Here is a 23,701-nt window from a genome sequence, read left to right as displayed (position 1 = left end):
CGTGTCGACAACGGTATCAACTATCCAGCTACCATGTACCGAGCACCATAAAAACATGTAGTCCGCGATGCCAATCTCCAGTCCCACCAAGTTCTACTATTCCGGAGAATGCCAAAGATCTGGTATCCGCTGACCTCGCCGAGTCGGTGACCGCTCCTCGACTTTATTTTTCGGTGTCCGATTCGAAACACGACGGTTAATCTTCGGGCTCCATACTCATTCCACCATGGGTAATGACCCACATTTCAGAAATAGAGACTGCATGCGCAGAGCAAGCAAAGCCGGAGTATCTGAACATCGCAACATTCGATTTGAAGTTGCGTTCCGTTCATGACGGAGATCGTGAGGTTTAAGGTTGAGGTAGAAAATATTGGTAGAAGAGCGATAGAAGCGAATAGTAGTCATCATGCAAGTATGTAACCAATAAATCTGTAGACCATAGCATATATGTCCAAGAAGAAAATTATCAAAACCAAGCACAAAATTGGTCTAAATATACTTATTCATCTTTAATCATGGCTGGCAAACCCCAGATGAAAGTCGTGATAGTAGGCGGATCAATTGCAGGGCTGACACTCGCACACTGTTTAGCACGCTATGGCATCGACTATGTTGTCCTCGAGCGACGCAGTGATATTGCGCCACAAGTGGGTGCATCTGTGAGTTTGATGCCAAATGGATCGCGAATTTTGGATCAGTTGGGCATGTTTGACACGGTTTCGGAAAATATCGAACCGTGTGTTTTTATGCAGACGTGGGATGAGGATGGGAGATTGCTCTCGGAGACTGATTCGCCAATTTTGACGGGGAAGAGGTATGTGGTCTTTGTTCTCCTGATTTAAAGGGGAAATTGAAGGGAATCAATAAGAATTAGGAAGCTAATCTAACAATAGATTGGGATACACGATTACTTTCTTGGAGCGAGAGAAGCTGCTAGAGATTTTATATGCAAATCTTCCTGATAAATCGAAGGTTTTGACGGGGAAGTTCGTTAGATCGATCGAGCAGAATGACAAAGAGGCGGTAGTAATTTGTGAAGATGGGTCAAAATATTCCGGGGATGTGATCGCGGGTGCAGATGGAATCCATAGTATCGTAAGATCAGAAATGCGACGACAAATTGCAAATGAAGGATCAGAAAAAGATCTCGAAGCCTTGAAAAGGGATGATATTGCTCTTTCGGCGGAATACAGTTGTTTGTTCGGTATTTCTAACCCAATTCCAGGATTGAAAATTGGACACACGCATCGCAGCTCAGGAAAGCGTGCTTCAACTTTGTTGTTTGGTGGTGTTGATGGTCGATTGTATTGGTTTCTCTTCACTCAAAATGAACAAAGGGATTTTGGCGAAGACATTCCACGGTATAAGAAAGGGGATGAAACTAACCATGTTGCAAAACACATGCACCATCACGTATCTGGAAACATTCTCTTTTCCGAAGTGTGGAAACACCGCATTGTTGCAAATTTTGTAGCGATCGAGGAAATGGAGAATGAACATTGGTTTTGGAACCGTGTGGCTTGTCTTGGAGATTCTATACACAAGGTTTGTACCAACTTCTGAGATGGGACAATTTTCCCTGTGCTAACAATAACCCATTAGATGACACCGAATCTTGGTCAAGGAGCAAATTGTGCTATTGAAAGTGCAGCAGAAATGGCAAACAGTCTAGCGAAAGTCTTAAGAGAGGACGGCACCAAACCTACCATTGAGGAAATCAGAAGCGCTTTATCGCTGTATCATCAGAAGCGCAATACGAGGGCAAATTTGATCGTGAAAGCAGCGAACAAATTCACCCGTGTAGAAGCTCTTGCTACGACCGGTGATTGGGTCGCGTCTATGTTCATACTTCCTCGCCTGGGTGATATTCTTGCCGATCGAGGAGCAAAGGTTCAGGTGGGAGCTACAAGATTGGACTGTCTCCCGATACCAAAAAGAGCATTGGAAGGGACCATGCCTTGGAGTATGAATTCTGGTATTGGGAAGGAAGAAAACAAAAAAAGGAGAGCTCAACTAGCGTTGCCGTTCTTGATTGGTCTCTGGTACTTCTGGAATAGAATACCAAGGCCAACAACGGTGCCAGCCGGAGAATCTTTATCAGATGTAAAGTCTGGGATGTTGGAATCTATTTTTGATGTTATGCCATTGGTAACAATTTGGACAGTTGAAAGTTACCGTCGCGGAAACGCTCTCACCATCGCAAATATCTTGTAAGAGTTCCCTTCATTGCCTACCATTGTTTGACGTCGCTAAAATGAAATGCAAATAGCCCCACGATACTCCTTTTACTGGCTCAAAAGTTCGGGATTGGACTCATTGCCCCAATTTATTTCTTTTTTCACTATGTCCAATCACCACAGGAAAACTTCCTTGCTCTCGACAACCGATTGACCAATTTGGCTTTCGCAAAAACTTTTCTTCCGGCCATACTGCTAATATTCTTGGGTTCATCTTACGCGACGTGGACCGCAATTGATGTTAAGGTTGTGCAATGGATCCATAACAACGTCTGGTACTGGTATCCTATCTACCTCACTATCCTTTTGAGAGTCTTGAAATTTGTCGTGAAAGACACAACTCGCTTCGACAGGGTACACAAGCCGACAGCAGATCTGACATATTTACGGGTGATATACAGCATATGCATACTTATCTGTGGCTGCTTTTATTCATATACAGGCCTGAGCAGCTTTAAATCAACAGCAGCTTCACTCATTCAAGGACTTCAATCCCCAATTAAGCTAGTACAAGCTGGTTTAAACGCAAATCCAGGAGTATGGAAGGCGGAGAAGACCTTTCTTTATGGTACTGCATTTTATTGGACGTTACTTCATTTCGCTGATCTAAAATTTGTGGGGAAATTGAGCAAAAGCTGGCCGTTGATTCTGGCTGTATTGCTATTTTCTACTCTCTTTGCGGGACCTGGAGCGGCTTTGCTAGTGATGTGGGCATGGAGAGAGGAGTTGATGGCGAAAAAGCATATAGGCTCTGAGTAAATTTGATATTGTATGATTGGCACGATGATGAATGGGGATATTTGTGTCGGCGATAGCTTTAGCTTTGCTTGAATGACTGTGTACCTGCTTGATCGTAACAGGATGATAAATAAAAAATGAATATAGGACTCAAAGTAGTAACGTATTGTCCTCATCATTCTGATTGAAAGTTCATGGTCTTCGATGCCAACTTGTCCATAGACTAATTGTGGGTCATCGAATCAGAGTTCGAAGAGCTTTGATTTCTAATGCCTAGTCAGGCTCGGAGGTCTTCGTCGTTGGGCATCCCAGCAGCCCTGGAATAGTTCTGTGAATCGTATCCCCACTTGCTTCGGAGATCTACTATGCACGCCGAAGGGAACCGAACAAAAGTGTAGTGGTACAGCATCCATCAATATGTATCGCTGAAGTTCAACTCTCCATCACAGAGAGTTCCTCGTTTCTAAGTCGAGTCCGTAAATATGAGTGAGAACCTGGAACAATCCATTCTTCGAGGTTATCTAGAGCTGAGGTGGAAAAACATTGCTTTAATCGCCGTGTTTTTCACTCTAGTCGCGATCTTCATTGCATGGACTCGAAGGCCCGATGAGGAATTACTACTTCAAACGTTGAAAGATCTGGATTTACCGATTGTGGGAAAGAGACCAAATGTTAATGTCAGTGAGGCCTTGGAAATTGGTACCACAACTGTAAGCTGTTGAAATCTCTGAGTGCATGTTGCTTTAACTGACGGATCATAGTATCCAAACTCACCATATGTTCTTCCAGTCGATCGCGTTCCTATCGTAATTCTGCCCAATTCGGTCATTAATACGATAAAGTCTCTACCAGAGGGGAAAATATCTTTCGAAAAGGAAGTATACACTCGACATCTGGCTCATCTCTTGCTCAAAAAGGACCAGAAAATTTTCTCCGAACCGATTCTCGATTCAATCAAGCAGGATCTTACTCGGAACATTTCGAAAACCCTTGACACGTTGTGGGACGAGGTAGAATTCGCATTTGAGAAAAATGTTGGAATTTTGCCAGAAGATGATGAAGGATGGAAGACCGTGTCGGTTTATGGCAAGGTGTTGCATGTAGTTGCATTGTTGTCCGGAAGGGTATTCGTCGGTGCCCCATTGTGTCGAGATGAAGAGTGGATCAAGGCGACTATTACATACACAGTCATCCTGGGAGCAACTGTTGGGATGCTCTGGAAGCGCCCTTGGTGGCAACGGAGAATTCTTGCGCCCTTGTACTTTCGAACTTTGCATGGTGTGCAAAAGAAGGCCGAAGAAATGTTGAAGCCACTTCTTGAACGCGAAGCCACGGTCGATCCCTCGGAGTGGGAAAAAAAGACAGGAGAGCAAAACGACGGGCAGCTTATCAGGTGGCTATTGTCACATACCCCCCAAAAATCTGGAAAGATCGATGTGAAGCAATTAGCCCATGATCAGTTAACGGTGAGCTTAGCTGCTATCCACACAACAAGTATTACAATATCCCATCTCTTGTATGACCTGGCAACCTATCCTGAACATGTAGCCCCCCTTCGCGAAGAGCTTGAGTCGGTCATTGCAGAACATAAAGTAGCTGGGGGAAATGGAAAATTGAGCAAGGTGGAATTGACCAAGTTGTGGAAAATGGATAGTTTCATAAAGGAGTCGCAGAGATTGAATCCACCAATTCTTGGTAAGTAACGACTGTATCCCAGGAGAATGGATGTTGAGACTGAATTGTGATGTTCCGGATAACAGTACAGATGCGTCGATACCTCACCTCCCCATTGCCTCTACCGTCAGGTCACATCCTCCCAGCAGGAACCTACTGTGGTGTTGATGCCCAAATGGCAAATCGCACTGTTCCATACTATGAGGCATCTCCAATAACGCACCAACAAGAACCATTTGATACCTTTGATGGATTCCGCTTTAGCAAGTTACGATCAGTGCCAGGAAATGAAAACCGATATCAATTCGTTACGTCCAGCACAGAAAGTTTAAACTTCGGGCATGGTAAGTGGCTCACATCTTTATGTTTGTTCCATTTCATCTTGCTGATCAACAATGAATTAGGAACACACACGTGTCCTGGACGCTTCTTTGCCAGTAATGAGATCAAGATTGCGCTTGCTGAGATACTGTTAAAATGGGATGTGAGACTCAAACCAGGAGAAGGAAGACCAGCGAATCTTTATACGGACACAAACGTGATGCCGAATATGAAAGGAGAAATGCAGATGAGAAGAAGGGAGCTACTTTGAGAGTTGATGATTAGAACAACATTAGAAAATAGTTTCATTGTGCAAAAGTACTACATGCGTTTGATATTAAATCATGTTCTATTGAGTTGTGCTGAATGTTTCAATGGAAGAGGTCACGAGCATCGGATTTAGGTTACACAGCGGGGTAAGTGCGGAGCAGCGGGGTAGGAGAATCCAAATGAATATATGAAAGACCAGGCATTTAAACACCCAAGCCTAATAAGGCAAAAACATCCTTAAATGTTCTATCATTAGAGTAATTCTGTGTCCAAAATAGACTATCGATTCCTAATTATATAAGGACAATGATCTGATTATTTTATTGGATTGTTAAATGATTGACGGATTAAGAGATTTGTTATTGTTGTGTTAATAAAAAAATAATATTAAAAAACTATTAAATGAACTATTTGATTTATAACGTCTTATAAAAAAAAAGATTATGTAATCAAACGTAGATAGTAATTCGCCCCTAAAGTGTTGATCAATTTACAGGTAAGTTCTTCTCAACTCATTCACAATAGGTAGTATAAGATTACTTCACTCAATTTTACAATTGTAGATAAATTCTTAGAAGCAGCAAGAATTGTATTGTCCCTTATATCCACAAACAAAAGAACAAAAGTGCTACACAAGTAGTGGCTCAAACACCTATTCACTAATCTTGAACTCCTCAGTAGCCAACTCGCACAAATCCTTTGCCGCAGCGCCACCTAATATCTTCAAAACAGGCAAAGACACGCCCACCTCCTTCAAGAACCAACTTCGAATCTCGACCGCAATCAAGGAATCAATACCCAATTGAGTCAAAGGTGCATGCTCATCAATCGACCCTGGATCTGCCTGCAGAATGAGTTCCAATTGTTTTGAAAAGCATTTCTGCATGATGCTAAGCACCTCATCCTTCGTTTGCGCTTTCGAAAGTTGTTCCTTAGTCGGCACCTCAACTTCACCTTGAGAGTCACTTTCCTCCTTGACGGCATCGTTCATAACGAATGCGAACCGTGGGTTGGCGTGCCATCGAGGCTTATCCCGCTCTTCTCCTGTTGAAGGCGCGACCATACCAATGATAATTTCAGGGCAACGCTCGCTGGCAAGATGTCCGGATTGCACAGCTTCGGACAATACCTGGAGGAACTCATGTTCGGGAATTGGGAGGTAATTGTAAGTGCGCAGGGCAGACTCAGTATAGCGACCTGAGCGTTCTACATATCCGACTCCGAGAATCATGCCAATATGAATGACTGAAGCAACACCCCCACGCTTACGACGTTGCTCTGCAAGTGAAGCCATATACTATTAAAAAGTTAGCCGAATATCATAGTAGAATTAGTGCAAGAATGAATACATACCATATTTGCGGCGGCATAATTCGATTGTCCAGGAATTCCGTTCACGGCAGCCAGACTGGAGAACAAGACGAAGAAGTCGAGCTCCAACCCAAATACAGCATCAATGTTGATAGTGCTAAGGACTTTGGGACGAATGACGCGCTCAAGCGTTTCGAAAGGCATGTCTGAGAATGGTTTGTCATCTAAGACCATACATCCGTTCATGACTCCTGCAATTGGAGGCATCGTCTTGCTGGACTCTTCACGCAATTTGGTGACTGCTGCTTTGTCGGTAAAATCAATAGTATATACGAGAACCGTGGCACCCATTCTCTCCAACTCTTGCTGCCAAGGACAACCTGATTTAACGGATCTGTCTGGTATCAGTATTTTGTTGTGAATGCAGTATGCTCTCAAGCGGTTTGTCACGGGAGATTCAAACTTACCGACTACCAACAATGATATATCTAGCCCCAGCTAGAACCATCCATCTACAGATCGATTGTCCCAAATCTCCAGTCAAACCTGCTAATAAGTAGCTCTTGTTGCCATCAAATATCTTTTTCTGGGCAAAGGGCTTTACATCGACCGTTAGAGTTTTATTTGTGGACCAGTCTACTAGTGAAAGTGGAGAGAACGAAGAAACCGCACTATTCCTCAGGCTCGCGGCATCCAGCAAAATATCTCCTTCGATTTCCTTCGCGGTGATGGAATCTGCATAGGATTTAACATCAGCCAAGATTGTTGATGGCGTGCCAAAAGATGGAGAGTTTATTGGCTCGAGACTTAAGAGATCGTCATTTTCAACTATGCTGATGGATTTTGGCAGTGCTTCTCTGATGTATTTACCAGTGCCACTGATATCGACAAATGACTGAATCGAGGCCGGTAACGAGTCTCGGATCGCACGTTTAGATAAGGTCGGATGAAGTTTTACGCACTTCTGAGTCGATGCGGTAGAAACTCCAGTGCTTGTACTACTTGAGATGGACTTGCCATTTGCTCTTGCTATTGATTCCGCCGCTTCCCTCAAGGCAGAGCTTGGATCATGAAGCACAACTTCTGAGTCAAACTTGTTCAAAATTCGTTTTGCTATAAGGTAGGCCATGGCATTTTCGAGGTACTCGGCAGTAACTCGGTCTGCTGGGATGACAGCGTCTTTGAAAACATTGATGAGTGACTGGTTCGATGTGGAGAGGGCGAGGACGGGCGATCCGGACTTCGTCTTTCCTAGGCTAATGTAGAAGAAGCTACCATCGATATTTGCTGCATACAGAGACGAGAAGAACACAGATACTTCCAACAACTCATTTTCGCTTTTCAGATGATCCTCGATTGCCTCTTGGACGTCAAGGCTGAAGCGATTGCCACTAGAAGGAGCTGTGATTGCTACTCTCTTTGACGCTAGAGGAACTTCTTCAGTGATCACGCGGCGTGTAGAGTTCAACACGTCATTGAGTTTCTTAATCGGCTTCACTCTTGGGAGGTACAAGGCCCCACTTTCATATATCATCTCTGGCTCAATCGACCACAACAGGTTTTCTTTCCGTGAGTCTAACAGGCTGGTCGCAACCTCAAGTCTAACAAGTGTTTCTCCGATTATTTTGTCCGCATTTTCCTTCGAGTCAACATCCAAGAATTGCAAATTCAAATGAGGCATTTCAGAAATGATAGATCGTCCTAATCCAACCGCCATGTTAGCGTATGGCTCCTCAGCTTTACATCCTGCGGTCACCCAAAGAACTGATTCGGCCGAATTGATCACGGTTTGGATACCCTTTAGACGCTCTGCATTCATCGATTTGAAGACTGGTTCGTCAAGATCTGCAATACTCAAAACTGTGGCTCCAAATGGAATGGTGAGCTTTGATGCTTCTTCCCAGGTGGCAAGAACCGTAGTCTTGCGGGTTTTCCAGGAAGGCACTTCTTTTTCTAAAGTCGCAACAAGTTTCTTGGTGGCGGCTGTGGCTCCTCCGATAACAATGAGATCTTTCGCTGTAGATTCTGGAATATATTTGAGCGGTTCTCGGAGCTTTTGGACATCATCGTCGAGGGCTTGAGTAAGAATGACCGAGACCGTGTAACGCGATTTATCCTTGAAATCATTAACAATTGCGTCAACACCAGAAAATCCAGTCTTTTTCAAGACTGTATCCCATTCTGGTGGAGAAATAGTAGGACGGTATGGTCGTCCATCCGCACCTCCGAGCCACCAACCAGATAAACCAGCCATGAGGAATCCGGTACGTTCGAGATGACCAGTACATTCTAAAAGACAAAGGTAACCACCAGGTTTCAGCAGTTTTCGCACATTCTTCATGGTCTTCTCAAGGAATTCGGTCGCATGAAGAACATTTGATGCAACGATAACATCGAAACAATGGGCTTCGTACCCCTGCTCCAAAGGATCTTTCTCGCAGTTGAGTAGACTAAACGTCATGCGGCTTGCATGCTCGCTGAAAACTTCTCTAGCCTTCATGAAAAAGCCAGTTGAAATATCCGTGAATGTATAATGAGCAAATGCATCTCCAATTCCTGTAAATATACCTTTGGTGGCACCTCCAGTTCCTGCTCCAATTTCCAAGACACGCATTCTAGGGTAGCGATGCCCGATCTTTTTCATCGCTGCTGTGACGAATTTGTTTGAAGTGGCCATTCCGATACCTTCAGTGTATAGTCTATCCAGGAGTCCGTTTGGCAACATATGTTCCAGCATTGTCGTTGTTCCGCGTACAACATCAGGGAGATTATTACCGACAGCTTGCATCAATTCGAGATCAACACATCCTGGATACTTGGCAGCCAAGCTAATCAGTTCTTGAAGGTCATCGTTGTCCCACTCTGGCTTTATGGAAGGGTGTGTTCCTTTCGAAACAAGATCTGTGACGTGGTTGATCCAGTTGAACAAAGGACGGTGGTGGTCTGGAACTTCTTCGGGCTTGATCTCGGATTTTAGATGACGCATATAGGCATAAGAGAGCCTTTCGCCTAGATCTATCAAGTAAAGTGCTTTTGGGTCATCCTCTTCGATATCAGCTTCGTCAATGATGCCTCCTGAGACATCGGCTACCCATTTCGTTTCCAGATATAATTGACGATCTTGAGAGGCCCTTGCGGCTGTGAATGATTGCATCTGCAATCCTTCGATTTGAATCTCAATTTCGTTGGACGCTGGATCAAACACATCAACATCACCAACATAAGTAGCCGCGTCATTTGCAGTGGTTGGTGTGACTTCGGTGATATATCCGTCCATTCCGGCTAAGGATGTCTCTTTCTGAAACGCTGCTTCGCAAAGGGCAATGTTGAAGCTCATCTTAGCAATTCGTCTTGGCAAATGTGGTGTCCAAAAGCGCTCATCACCAGGACTTGCAAATGCTGCCAATGTCGCATGCAAAGTCATATCCAAAAACGCCGGATGTACCAATAATCCAGTATCAGATAGGCATCTTCTACCTTCAAGTGTGGAAATGTGCATCCTGCGTTGACCCTTCTCAATGCCTCGGAAAATTCCCGTAAATTCAAGACCAACATTAGCTAGACTATCATAGAATCGATCGACATTCAATGGGCCGAGCACTGGCCTAACACTTGAGCGGATAGACATCGCATCGGGAGATGGTGTTCCGAGCGTCATTTCAATGCGTCCAGAGAAGATCATGGACATTGGCTTTCCATATGGTGCAGCGGTACACCAGAAATCTGCGAAAATCTTCTCATCGCCACCACTGGTACTTGAAGACGTGGGCTTGAGTGAGAACATAACTTCGACCGCGGCGTTGTTATCCTCAAGATTGATGGCCTTTTCAATATCAACTTCATGAAGCTCGACCAGGCGGATTGGCTTTCCTTCGGCAAGCGTCTTTGAAGACTCCAGTGCCATGGAGCAGTAAAATGCGGCAGGCACTAAAGTTTGACGCTGGAATTTGTGACCCGACACCCACGGCAGCTCATCGAGTTTTAATATGTTTCGCCAGCGATACTCCGCACTCGTATCGTCGGGGCATCTAACACCTAACAGTTCGTGAGGTGGCTCAACTCTATTGCGGTAGTTGCGGGAAATTCGTGACTCTGACCAGAAGGTGCGGCTGTGGTCCCATGAATAGGATGGTAAGCCCTTCAAAAGTCTGGGACTTGTCACCTCGCCGCCGCTGATAACATCAAGGTATTTCTTGAAACTTGCTTTTCTCCCATCGATGTGGTTCCATAAGAATCCTACTGCGTTGGCAAATGCGATGGAATCATTTTCTCCGCGAGATATTGCCCCAGCATATGGCACAACCGCATTGACAGCATGTTTGAGTGTTTGTGCCACTGGTCCTTTCAGTGCTGGATGTGGTCCTACTTCAAATCCAGCATCGAACGGGCCAAAATCTTTTGCTGCTATGCTGACAGCTTCAAAGAATCTGACAGGTGAGACGAGGTTGTCTAGCCAGTATTGTGCCTCGAGCTCAGAAGAGTCATTGAGCATGTCCTTCAAATGTACACTCGAAATCCACGTGCAATCTGGTGAGCTGGGCTTAGGGGATATTTTACAGGCCCTCAAAGACGCCGTATACGGTTCTGAGCATGGTAGCATGTGATCGGAATGATACGCAGTATCGACCTTAAGGACGCGAGCAAAGACTCCCCTGTCATCAAGCACGATTTTCGCCTTCTCAATCACATCTTTGTTACCACTAAGAGTGACTGTCTTGGGAGCATTGCTAGCAGCAATGGAAATCTTGCCTTGATAATCTTCACCTGCGCAGAACTCAAGAGCCTCATCAAAACTCAGTCCTGCCGCCATCATCGAGCCCTCCTCTCCATTCTTGCCCTTTGCGAGATGTGCATGACGGCCACGATAGTAAGCGATACGAATTGCGTCACTAGCTGTAAGTCTGCCTGCTGCATACGCAGCACCGATTTCTCCCGATGAATGTCCAACCACGGCATGGAATGTGACACCAATCAGCTTTAACAAATCCACAAGAGCAACTTGCAGTGCTGTGCAAAGAGGTTGTGAGAACTCTGCCTTCTCGATAGAAGATTTGCTGGCTGGTGCCATGATTTCCTCTTTCAACGACCATTTTGGAGCATCAGGGAGTCCACAAAGAGATTCCTCGAGGACATCAATGGTCTGAGAGAATGATGTTATGTTGGCGATTAATTGCTTTCCCATTTCAGGCCACTGTGCACCTTGACCCGTGAAAACACCAAGGATCTTCCTCGATGATTTGCTATTTACGTTCGAGGACCGAATACCTACAGCTAGGTTGGGATTTTCCTCTTTGGCGACTATTACTTTCTCCAGTTGATCTAACAAGTCATCGGTGTTTGAAGCTACGAATGTAGCTTTGGTGGGGAAGCTACTTCGACCTAGTAAGGAATATCCTAGGTCTATTAGATCGACTTCTTCATGATCTCCGATGTAATCGCTGAAGTTTGTAATGTTCTGAATTAAGGAATCTTCGGAAATAGCAGATATGGTGAAAGGAATTACTGCTGAGGATTCCAAGCCTGGTGAAGGTGAAGACGGTTCGTAACTTTCCAGAATAGCATGTGCATTGGTACCACCAAAACCAAATGAATTAACGCTGGCGCGAAGGGGACCCTCAACAACGGGCCACGGCAATGGAGCGGTGGGAACTTTTAAACTACCGTAAAAAGGCTCGATAGCTGGGTTTAGGCTCTGGAAATGCAGGTTAGGTGGTATGGTTTTCTCCTTGATTGCCAATCCAGCTTTTATGATACCTGCCAGTCCTGCAGCACCTTCCAAGTGGCCAACTACCGTTTTGATAGAGCCAACATGAAGTACTTCTCCATCGGAATCTTTCGATTTTTGTGGAAAAAAAGCACTGCTAATAGCCTCGGCTTCAACTGGGTCACCTGCCGGCGTTCCAGTACCGTGAGCTTCCTGTGGGTATTATCAGCAAGGTGATCGAACTGTTTTTCGAATATGGCACTTACAAAATACTGACACCGTTCCGATGGCTTGGTACAATCGAGTCCAGCTCGAGCATACGTTTGGCGAATCAAATCTGCTTGACTTGCAGCAAGTGGCATGGTGATACCTTTCGACCTACCATCGGAGTTTACACCAGTCTAAACGACGGATTAGCCAGTTAGAAATGGAAAAATGGATACGAAATTATACACCTCACGAATTATATACTCAATTTCGTCACCATCCTCCAAAGCATTCTTCAAAGTCTTCAGAATTATTGCCGCAGTTCCCTCTCCACGTGCGTACCCATCAGCTTTCGAATCCCACATCTGAGATTTTCCTGTTGGTGAAAGCATATGAAGGTTCGACTCTCCAATATACATTTCTGGGCCAAAAATTAGATTTGCGCCTGCGGCTACGGCAGTACGACTTTGTCCACTTCTAAGCGTTGCAATTGCATTGTGTACTGCAACTAAACTTGACGAGCAGGCAGTGTCGATTGTCATCGAAGGCCCTTTCCAATCAAAAAAATAGGAAATCCTATTTGACATTATACTGCGTGCTGTTCCTGTTGCTAAATATTGTGGAATATCTTCAATATCTCGCATCAAAACATCAAAATAATCTGCGCACATAAGCCCAACATACACTGCGGTAGAACTGCCTTGCAGTTCTTCGATTGATAAGCCAGCAGCTTCAACAGCCTCATACACAGTCTCCAGAAGCAACCGTTGTTGTGGATCAAGTGCCTCTGCTTCTCGTGGATTAATACTGAAGAATGAAGCATCAAATGTGGTGGGGTCTTCATTAAGGAAATAGGATTTGGTTGCGTTAGTGGTTCCATGATGTTCACCATTTGGGTGATAGAATGCTTTGATATTAAATCGTGAGGATGGAACCTTTTGGGTGAGATCGTATGGGTGATGGAGAAGGTTCCATAGTTTAGAGGGTGAGGAGGCACCTCCTGGGAGGCGACAGCCCGTGCCAATAACGGCTATAGGTTCGTTTGGTGATGTCATGATTCAATGATTGGAAATGCCGCTAAAGGAGAAGGAAAGATATCTGAGTATGAATGGATGATAATATTTGCTGTGGATTTAAGGTCTTACTTAATATGATTGCAGATGGAAGACGCGATGCCGTAAAACTGGCGCGTTTTGCTTCCGATAATACGCTCTATCAACGAAGCTCTGTACAATGCATAGCACGAGGGTCCGAGGAAACATCGTCATGTGTTTAGAGTTTAACTACTCCACTCACGGGTTCCGATAGTGCCATTATGCGGCTCCCATTAGATCACTGCCGACTCGTAGTAGAAGCAGGGTCAAAAAGCTGATGCTGCACCGATTTTTGGTATTGCAAGAGAAATACCAAGTATATTGACGCCGTCAACATTTTACTTCCTTTACCTTAGCAAAAATTCACCAATTTCCCCCATCTCACATTCTAGACATGCAGGCAATAATTCAAAGTGGGCCTGGAATACTTCAGTTGGCTGAGAATATACCAAAGCCATCAATAGACCCAGGATCAGGGAATGTCCTGGTGAAAGTGCACGCCGTTGCTCTCAATCATAGTGACTGGAAAATGGTCGACTTCTCAGCCAAGCCTGGAGCTGTCAGCGGATACGATATGGCTGGTATTGTGGAAGCAATCGACGAGTCTGTGGATACGGGCCTAGCTGTTGGGGATCGAGTTCTAGGTGTCACCAGTATTCACGGAGGAGCATTTGCGGAGTACGTCATTACGGATGGAAACCTCTTAATCAAAATCCCCGAAAATATGGACTTTCAAACAGCCGCAAGTTACGGGGTGGGAATAGTCACAACAGGCTTGGCGTTATACGGTCACGAGTGCTTGTCTTTGACATGGCCAAATCCTGATGGAGAGGTCAGTGCAGGTACTCAGAAAACTCGCGTCGGACCCCGAGGGTGGAGCGGTGGAGACGCGCTTGCGGATGACGATAACGATACACCACGCATTCCGGTACTTGTCTATGGGGCTTCGACTTCCACCGGTACTTTAGCCATCCAATTATTGCACCTATCTGGCTATGAGCCGATTGCTGTGTGTTCACCCCATAATTTCGGGCTCGTGCAATCGAGAGGCGCCTCGAAGTGCTTTGATTACCATTCACAGGGGTGTGGAGCTATGATTAAACAGTACACACACAACAGGTTGGAATACACGCTTGATTGTATTACTACAGCATCTTCAATGCGTCTTTGCTACGAGGCGATAGGTGCTGCCGGTGGAAAATATGTATCATTGGATCCGTTTAACGCGAGAGTCCAGCGATCACGTGCTGATGTTAAACCCTTCTTTTGTTATGCACTCACGATATTTGGTATACCAATTGAATTAGACGGAGAATTTGCACGGGATGCAAAACCTGAGGATCGGAAGCTGGCGGAAAAGTTTGTAAAGATTGCTGAGAAATTTATTGAGAAGGGGAAGTTGAAGGCACATCCTACGACGTTGAAATCAGGCGGCTTGAATGGTATCGTTGGCGCGATAGATCTTTTGAGGAAGGGAAAGGTATCTGGAAGTAAATTGGTGTTTAATGTCATTGAGGCTTAGGATATTTTGAATTCACGCCGTATTTTCTTAAAAGTTCTACTATTGGACAATCCCCCGTCACGAACCCACCGTATGTTGTCTTAGGTCCGCTGACATCTATTCGACCGAGCTATAGTGGCCAAGGATTTTGTCATATTACGGGAGTGTTTTCTACTATCGTTTAAGATCACGCTACCATTTAGTACTTTGTCAGAGGTTACAGAAACGTAGAACACAATAAATTTGTTTACTTCATAGACGGGTGAAGAGGATCATTTTAATTCAAATTAAATGTAATTCTAAATTGACTGCCTTGCATGCTATTCACATTGCTCTCCGTCTGACCTGTATCTTTGCAGTAGGGTCAACGACCAGACTCATATCACTCTTCAGATTCTTCGGCCTTTCTGCACCGGGGAGCAACTGAAAATCGTACTTCCGGAGAAATTCAATTAGCATTGTCTTAATCTCATTGCTGGCGAAGAAACGGCCAGGGCATGCATGTGTTCCTGTTGAATAAATGCGTCAGTATTTGTATTATCGGAAGACCGGTTATCCCAGAAAGCTGGCCGAGACTGTTAAAGAAAGAGGGCAGGCATACCATGTCCAAAGGCTAAACTGTCCTTCCCAGTCGTGACCAACTGGTATTTGTTTTCGGCGCCTTCTTGCTGTCTGAGCTTCTCGAACCGAAAACCATCAAACTCTTCTGGATTCTCAAAAATTCTACCATCAAACGCGATAGAACCCGCAGCCATACCAACAAAAGATCCTTTCGGCAAGATTGTTCCGTCAGAGAGTTGTACTGTATCCATCATCTTCCTATTCATGGTGACTGGTGTCAATCAGCTATCAGTAGGTGCATGAAGAGGAAATTTCGAGGCCAAGATTCATACCGAGATTTAGTGGATTCACTCTTTGACTTTCCTTCAAGAAGGAATCCATCTTTTGTAGCTTGGTGAGTATTTGCTTTGTGATTTGTGCACCTTCGGGAAGATTGGCGTCTAGCTCCTCCCGAAGAGCCTTGATATAGTGAGGCCGCGCAGCAAGATCGAGAATCACGTTACCTAGCTATTGGAGAATTTAGCTTGAACTCAACGCCTTCACACGGATTTACGATAGTTTATACTTACCAGTCCTGATGTTGTATGCAGAGCTGCGAATGCTGTTTTTAAGGATGAGTTTTATATCACTAAGTGATGGGAGTTGAAAAATGACTGACCTATCAACTGAGGTAAGGTCAGCATTTAGTCTCTTTCATGGTTGGTTACTTGTGACTTACGAGTTGGCACCGACCTTGGAAAGTTGCATCTTTAGCATTATCTCCCGAGTTGTCGATCATCCATTGAATCATGTCTTGAGGTCTTTTGAAGCCGTCCTGCTCCATTTCCTTAAATCGCTGATTGAAAATAGGGCGCAGAAAGTCTGCCGCATCTGTGTAATGCTGTCGGACTTTTTTCAATTCTGGGGAGTACAGAGCATATATTGGTCTAAATAATGGATTTTTTGTCCACATTGCTCGTCCTCCCATGAAGGTATCGCGTGTATATGTGGTTGATATTTGAATCCATTTTTCATTCCTGCACAGGGGTTCGCCTACCATCACCCGCCCGCTGACTTTTGCCACCATGCGTAAGATAATGGGATAGAGTGCGACTGTCGTCCAGTCCTCATTTCTCGGCATTTCCGTTGCGAAAGCAAGCTCAGTCTCAACTTGCATATTTTCCAGTGCCCGCGCAATGCTCTGCGTGAGGTCAACCTTAACACTAGCTGTGACTGCATCTCCTTCTACGTTGTTTGCAAATGCTGTGTAATGCCCATAGTATCTGTCTCTAAATTCCTCGAGAAACGAGATTTTGTTTGGAGGTAGAGATTTAATTTCATTGATGTATTTAATTGGTAAGATAATCGTCGGGTGAGCAGCAGTTGGTAGTAGAAAGGGCGTATCTGGACACTACTCATTTCGGTTAATTTTTGTCATGTACCAACATGAGGATATCATACCTGCTTGTAACCAGTGGTCAGAGCAGATCGAAGATCACTCGCATCGCCTATAGTTGGCGCATCGAAATTCAACTTCTTTGGGTTGAAGAACCGAAATAGGTAATACAATGCGAAAACAGTGCACCCCGCGATCACAGTATTCACGTTCGCGAGTGATATTGCACCCAGATCCGCAAAGTGTAGCATCTTGGGCAAACGATCCTGCGTAAGATTATGGAGACAGAGACTCGTAGGAACAGGAAAAACCGACAGTCATCCCAAGTGCGAGTAGTCTACAAGTGTATGCATTGTGATTCCAAGCGAGGCCAAGTCGGAGGAACATAAAAGGCTGGGCCATGCTGTCTGTCGTTACTCACGGCGACATGTAGGTTACACCTGCCACCACTTTGCGGGGTATCTCGGCGCCCGGATGGGAATCGTTGTAGCCCCACATTTCTATGGTCCAATGATTTATAACCCTCTGTGTCCTCGGAGGCCGTTGTAAGTGATGCTAGAAATCCTAAACTCTTTTTCTTAAAAGTTAAATCTTACCAATTCATCAATGAATAGAGATTAAGTTCAGAAATCTGGTAAACCGAGTAGATCGAATCTGATCATTCAACATGTTGGTGCTTGAATCGCTTGAGCGACTCGGTTTGCCAGCCATCTATCTTTGGATAGGTTTTATTTTCGCTGTGGTAAGAAAATCAATCTAATCCTTTCAAAATCGAGACTAATAGCGCGTTGTGTAGCTTTTCGCATACCCTACCTACTTTGCAATCTACAACCTATATTTTCACCCATTGAGAAAGTTTCCAGGACCATTACTAGCCAGATCCTCCTATATCTGGTACGCTAAAAATTGGTAAGCGACAACAAATATTTCAAAAATGAAAATCGCGATGAATCCATCTAATTTTTAACCCCAGGATTGGAGGAAAATGGCCTCACGCACTTTCAGATCTTCATGAACAGTATGGTGAGTTCCCAATTCTAGATCCATCACCACAAGAAGTTTGACCCATGAATCTCCAGGCCAAGTTGTCCGGATTGCTCCTGATGAACTTGCGTTCAGCTCAGCTCAATCATGGAGAGACATATATGGACATTCGGTAAAAGGAAAGAAGTATTTCAGAAAAACCGACTGGTATGCTGGTGTCGGTGACCTACCAAATTCCATTTCGACGGAGCCAGATCCACAGAAGCATAGTGCCATGCGTAGAGTATTGGCCAATGCTTTCAGTACTTCTGTTTTGAAGGGTCAAGCCGATGTCATTAACAAGTACTTGGACATGTTTGTTAGCCAGATCAAGAAGTTCGATAACCCAGATGGTATTCGGGTGGAAGAATGGTTCAACTGGTTGACCTTCGATATTGTAAGCACACTTGTCTGATAACGTTAACGCTAAACCATTCTTCGTATTGATTCTAATGAGCACGGTAAAACAGATCGGAGACTTGACCTTCCATGAATCTTTTGGTGCAGTCGAAAACGGCAAGTTCTCAGCCAATCCTCCCTTTTGCGAAGCACCACTAATTCCTTTTAGCCCGGACGCATTTTTGGATTCATTTGATCATCAACGGCAACTTTATTCGCAGTCTCTACCCAATTTTTCAGAAGATTCCTATTAGTAGACTGTTCATGAAATGGATTATTCCAAACATGGACGATATCCGCCAGCAAAGACGAGAACACATCGCCCATACCAATTCTAAAGCCATGAAACGAGCCAAGCGTACTGATATCGTCCAAAAAGATTTCTTCAGCTTCTTGCTTGAAAAAGAGGGAGCCGATACCTCGGAAATGTTTTTGACCGCACAAGCACACACTCTCATTATTGCTGGATCCGAAACCACAGCTGTCACCCTGACGGCCATGATTTCTTTCCTGCTCCGTTACCCCGACAAAATGAAGATTCTCACTGATGAAGTGCGCGGGGCTTTTACCGATAGATCTCAAATTAATCATGAGAATACCTTACCTCTCGAATATCTCTTCGCCGTTATTGAAGAAACGCTACGTATTCTTCCTCCAGTACCATTTGGCCTTCCTCGCACGTGTCCGGGAGCAGTTATCGATGGCCATGTCGTTCCCGAAGGAACCATCGTTTCCGTCTCTCCATATACCGCATCCCACGATGTAAAATACTGGCATGATCCCGAAGGCTGGCATCCCGAGCGATGGTTATCCCCTGATCACCCTCTACACAATCCTGTATTTGATCAAGATAACAAAGAGGCAAGTAGGCCATTTAGCACCGGTCCTCGAGTTTGTTTGGGTGTCAACTTAGCATATATTGAGTTAAGAATGACGCTTGCGAGATTGTTATTTGAATTCGATATGAAGCTGATGAGCAAACCTGTTGATTGGAACACTGAACTGGAATTCTTCCAATTTTGGAAAAAGGTCGAGACTAGAGTCAAGTTTACCAGTCTTTACTGAGAGACGCATTGGGAGCGAGGACTTTGTGAAGCAGAATGATGAAAATTGGAAAAACAAATTACTGCTAGCGGAATGCAGCTTTTTTGTACGGCTTGGATGGTTTATGATTTGTTGTTGTGTTTTGTAAACATTTTATCATGAGTAGGTGTTGAATTATGAGGTTTTGGAAGCTGCAGATGATTACTAGCTCAGCTCAATCCTGCATGATGCTGGATAAATTTAAAGGATATCTTTTGAATCTGGATTTCATAAAAAGCCTTGCTTGATTTACTCGGTTTCAGAACTTAAATAAAAGTCTAGTCCTCCTGCACGAAAATTTCTGTTACAACAGCTCATATGTAATACAACAGTGCAGATCCGCCTTTGATAGATGGACCATGAAACCGTATCTCAGCACACACATTCAAGCATCGCTATTTGCGTTTCGCCGGTCATTTATGAACTTAAACGCTTCCCATTTTCCATCACATCGTTGCACAGCATGGTCTTGAATTTGCACTTTTGTTTGTACTACACAGTCTTGATAAAGGTAGCACTTGTGACTTCAAAACCTCGGACAAGTGAAATTACATTATAACTTCGAATTCTCTGACTGCACTTTTTCTTATCATTCTATATTTCTTCTGTGCAGTAAGACATGGGTATAAAAGACTACCACTCTTCAAAATTCCCTCACATTCCAAGATTGACCCTCTAGGCCTGATTATGGCTTGAAATGTCAGATAAGAAAACTTTTGTGAAAATATCACCGGGTATACGTTGAGGGAAAAGGCGCTCTTGAGGAAATGATTAGGATCATAGAAACGGAGCATGGTTTTAGAGTAAGATATTCAGTAACGTAAGTCATGGCGTAATGCGTCTAATGGCGTAATGCGTCTAATTGCGGGGAACCACTCTATTAAAATCTCAATTACTCAACAATCAACTATAATACAATCTCCAATATCACTTTCAGATTCATCTTCAACTTCTTCTCCAATATCCTCTTCAGTTTCAGTCTCATATTCAATTACTTTCCCTTTCCCTTTTCCTTTTTTCATTGTCTGTACTTTAGTAGCTTTTTCGGCTTCCACTACTGCATCACATAATTCTTGCGTAGAAATATGAAAATGACCCTTCAAAACTAGTCTCTTTCCTTTCTTACGTATCGTATGTTTCTTCATAATAGCTCGTAAATTATTCGCATCGTGTTGGTGAACAATACTTTGAGCTCGAAGTTGCTCACTCCCAATCGTCAATTTTCGAATGTATTGACGAACCGGGGTTGAAAGAGTTGTATCATTTTCAATTGTTGAATTTAAAAGGTTATTTGCTGTTTGTAAGATTGCTACATCCGGGGGTGAGCTATTGACGAAGACTTGATTAAAAATATCAAATTGGGTTGGTTCTTTGGATATTTCGACTTCGGGGGTAAACTCTCGACCCAGTGTACGGAACACTCTCTGTGGATTAAATGGATATAACCCAACTCCCCACCATGCCGATTCGATATTTTGATGATGGCATACATCGGCTCGAGCTTTAATATATGCCTCCATCTATTCAATCTTTTGTATTCGTACAAGTTGAGCTTGATTCAAATCAGAAAGTGCTGCGGTGAGCCGTTTTTTCAATGGATCGAAAACCGCAACATCAAGTGGCTGAAGCAAATGCGAGGTATGAGGAGGAAGTATAAGAAGTACAATTCGATTTTGAAGGCAGTGAGCTATAAAGCTTCCACTAATATGAGAATCGTGGCCATCGCAGATGAGAAGCCGATATTTGCCATCTGCTTTTGCACGAGTTGCAGGTTCGAAAACGCGTTTTAGCCATTCTAATCCATGAAGATTGCTTGTCCAGCCCTTTGTATTTGCTGAAAAGAACCAGCTACCAAGAACTTCCTTCGGAATCCAATTTTGAAGGACGTTTTTACCTTTAAAAATCCCGAGTGGTGGAAGAATGGATCCATCCGCACAAATACACTCTACTATTGAAATCCACTCTTGATGGCCTGGATGTGCTTGATGTTTTGTACGAAGTGTAGAATCGATAATAATTCGGGTTGATTCCATTGTCCCAATTGAATGTCCAGATTCATCCATATTGTATTCGTCTTTCTTCTCAATTCCATAATCCTGAATCGCTTTTTGATACACATCAAACCAAGTACTACATGTTTCCCTGGTTGCACCATCCATTCTTACAGATTCAATTCGACGGCCAATAACACCTGTGAGATGAGGATGTCGTTTAATAAATCGTGGAACCCATTCATGACCAAGAAGATGTTGTAATAAGAGTTCAAAAAAGTCAAATGAGGGGCAATCCAAATTATAAATCCGTTTTGAACGTAACTCCTCAACCAATTCTTTTAACAACTGATGGCCTAATGAATAGCCGCTAATTGTCAATTGCTTTATCCACTTAAGAAGTACATTCTCTTGTACAGCAGAAAGTTTCTGTTGCAATTGATGTGCTTCAGAACGCGATGAACCCCCTTTGACGCGTCGCGTCACAGTATCTTTAGAAAGCCCCAGTTCTTTTGCAACTTCATATGAAGACTTATACTTTCCATTTTGAACTCCTAATACTGCTTCAGCAAGTCGAGATTCCATTTCCTGCACTTTTAAACTTTTTCGACGGACCATTGTTGAATTGTTGCTTTTTTGATGGGGTGGTCCCCCACAATTAGACGCATTACGCCATTAGACGCATTACGCCATGACTTACGTTACTTAGCTAGGTCTTACGAGCAGAAATTGTCTAATGTGTCTCATAGCACGAGGAGGTGGAAAGATTAACTCAAATAATGGCGTTATGACAAGTATCTTAGCAAAGACAAGATGCAATTCATTGTCGCCAAGCAGGAGAAGAGGAAATATGGAGGAAAAGAGAATATATTCATGCGTATACCACTCAGATCTCGGTGGAAAGAATCGAGAGTTTTGAACGCCGGGAAGTAGTGAAAATGGAAAGCATTGCTTCACCTTCTGCTAGTATGATTTTAGCCTAGACATAAAGTTTTTTAATGCTCCTCCTAGTGTGGAGGAGCAACACAGCACCAATAAATGGTGTTAATGTGAATATAGAAAAGGCGATAGCTCCTACCTATCTCCGGTCTATTCATAGACGGACTACGAGCCATGCGGGGAATATTTCTTCCTCCGACGAGTTGGACAAACAAAGCGAAGCATCAAGCTACGAATATGGACTTACTTACTCCGTCAGTGAGATCACAGGAGTGAGCAATTCATGTTTCATGACTTCTTAGATAGGAATGAAGTCTTGAGCAAGTATAACATTAATAGAATCGAAATGAATAACTCAATTCATTAACCGATAATAACTATCAATTGTTATAATTTTACAGACAAAGAGTAATATATCAGATGGAGAACTGAAGATACAATACTTTCGAGATCAAAGGATATTTCTACTTGATCCAAGCTAGAGCTGCTGTCTCCATACCTTCTAGATCGAAGAGTCGATATCATGGTGGATCTTGCAATATCAATGTCCTGGTTTGACACTTCAAGAAAAGCTTGTCGATAAGGATATATTTAAACAGGCAAACTGACTTGAAGTAAATTCCACAGATTGATGGAGGGGTTGTGCTCAAGACGGGGATTTGAAGGACTCTCATTAGCATGAGATTATATTGATGACAATGTTGGAGTAGAGACGGATATTGAATGACACGAGAAATCTTCAAGGAATCTTCGTGTTGAAGTGACGTATAATGTCTCTCATGGATTGTACTGGTTTTGAAACAGATGTGTTCATGAAGCAAGGGTGTACTGGAATTCGGTTAACGTTGTGATTACCAAGCCTCCCCTAGCACAAATATTATCTCGTGTTGGGCAAAAGATACCGTTTTATTGGCCCGTTAAGATGGCTTTATGTGTATGTTCTACTCTGTCCCGTAACTGGTACATACTAGTTGTCCCATACGAGGTTGCATCACTAATGCGGGGTAATCAGTAACCTTAATAAGGGCCGGACGGAACCAAATGTATCCCCGAGACGTTAAAGGTTCTGTGGAGTACGTAGTACTCTGTACGTTGTAAATAAGTGTAGGTAGGGTTGTCTTATTATTGGGGCTACGATTCCGGGCTACATAGACCCACACTCGTGGTTGCCATTTTGAGCCTAACAGCATCCCTTTAAATATTTTGGTGTCTAATTATGAGGTTAACGTCTAAATCGTTTTTGTGATAAGCTTATTAAGGCTACTTGATCTTA

The 23,701-nt window shown here is 43.7% G+C and overlaps 7 protein-coding genes across 7 annotated transcripts; 4 read left to right on the top strand and 3 right to left on the bottom strand.

The window, feature by feature from the left end:
- Positions 1–330: 330 nt before the first annotated feature.
- Positions 331–2,214, top strand: SS1G_09239 (hypothetical protein; the record flags this gene model as incomplete). The annotated part of the gene is made up of 4 exons (XM_001589468.1): positions 331–412; positions 592–814; positions 894–1,545; positions 1,603–2,214. 4 exons carry the CDS (start codon positions 331–333, stop codon positions 2,212–2,214), a joined length of 1,569 nt encoding a protein of 522 aa, XP_001589518.1.
- A 1,243-nt stretch (positions 2,215–3,457) lies between these two features.
- SS1G_09238 (hypothetical protein) lies at positions 3,458–5,241 on the top strand (the record flags this gene model as incomplete). The annotated part of the gene is made up of 4 exons (XM_001589467.1): positions 3,458–3,685; positions 3,737–4,670; positions 4,736–4,993; positions 5,054–5,241. The coding sequence occupies 4 exons, from the start codon at positions 3,458–3,460 to the stop codon at positions 5,239–5,241; spliced, it is 1,608 nt and encodes a 535-aa protein (XP_001589517.1).
- Positions 5,242–5,892: 651 nt separating this feature from the next.
- Positions 5,893–13,517, bottom strand: SS1G_09237 (hypothetical protein; the record flags this gene model as incomplete). Its single annotated transcript, XM_001589466.1, has 6 exons — positions 5,893–6,537; positions 6,594–6,945; positions 7,019–12,468; positions 12,522–12,656; positions 12,826–12,883; positions 13,147–13,517. 6 exons carry the CDS (start codon positions 13,515–13,517, stop codon positions 5,893–5,895), a joined length of 7,011 nt encoding a protein of 2,336 aa, XP_001589516.1.
- A 568-nt stretch (positions 13,518–14,085) lies between these two features.
- SS1G_09236 (hypothetical protein) lies at positions 14,086–15,078 on the top strand (the record flags this gene model as incomplete). The annotated part of the gene is made up of 2 exons (XM_001589465.1): positions 14,086–14,565; positions 14,638–15,078. 2 exons carry the CDS (start codon positions 14,086–14,088, stop codon positions 15,076–15,078), a joined length of 921 nt encoding a protein of 306 aa, XP_001589515.1.
- A 303-nt stretch (positions 15,079–15,381) lies between these two features.
- SS1G_09235 (hypothetical protein) lies at positions 15,382–17,244 on the bottom strand (the record flags this gene model as incomplete). Its single annotated transcript, XM_001589464.1, has 7 exons — positions 15,382–15,566; positions 15,659–15,889; positions 15,951–16,125; positions 16,188–16,219; positions 16,277–16,283; positions 16,337–17,008; positions 17,059–17,244. The coding sequence occupies 7 exons, from the start codon at positions 17,242–17,244 to the stop codon at positions 15,382–15,384; spliced, it is 1,488 nt and encodes a 495-aa protein (XP_001589514.1).
- A 1,007-nt stretch (positions 17,245–18,251) lies between these two features.
- SS1G_09234 (hypothetical protein) lies at positions 18,252–19,480 on the top strand (the record flags this gene model as incomplete). Its single annotated transcript, XM_001589463.1, has 3 exons — positions 18,252–18,413; positions 18,487–18,532; positions 18,585–19,480. 3 exons carry the CDS (start codon positions 18,252–18,254, stop codon positions 19,478–19,480), a joined length of 1,104 nt encoding a protein of 367 aa, XP_001589513.1.
- A 661-nt stretch (positions 19,481–20,141) lies between these two features.
- SS1G_09233 (hypothetical protein) lies at positions 20,142–22,107 on the bottom strand (the record flags this gene model as incomplete). The annotated part of the gene is made up of 3 exons (XM_001589462.1): positions 20,142–20,179; positions 20,415–20,922; positions 21,043–22,107. 3 exons carry the CDS (start codon positions 22,105–22,107, stop codon positions 20,142–20,144), a joined length of 1,611 nt encoding a protein of 536 aa, XP_001589512.1.
- Positions 22,108–23,701: the final 1,594 nt, after the last annotated feature.

Source organism: Sclerotinia sclerotiorum, genomic scaffold (assembly GCF_000146945.2).
Source record: "Sclerotinia sclerotiorum 1980 UF-70 scaffold_13 genomic scaffold, whole genome shotgun sequence".
NCBI lineage: Eukaryota > Fungi > Ascomycota > Leotiomycetes > Helotiales > Sclerotiniaceae > Sclerotinia > Sclerotinia sclerotiorum.
Note: the sequence above shows the minus strand (reverse complement) of the source record. Positions and strands in the feature narration are given on the sequence as shown.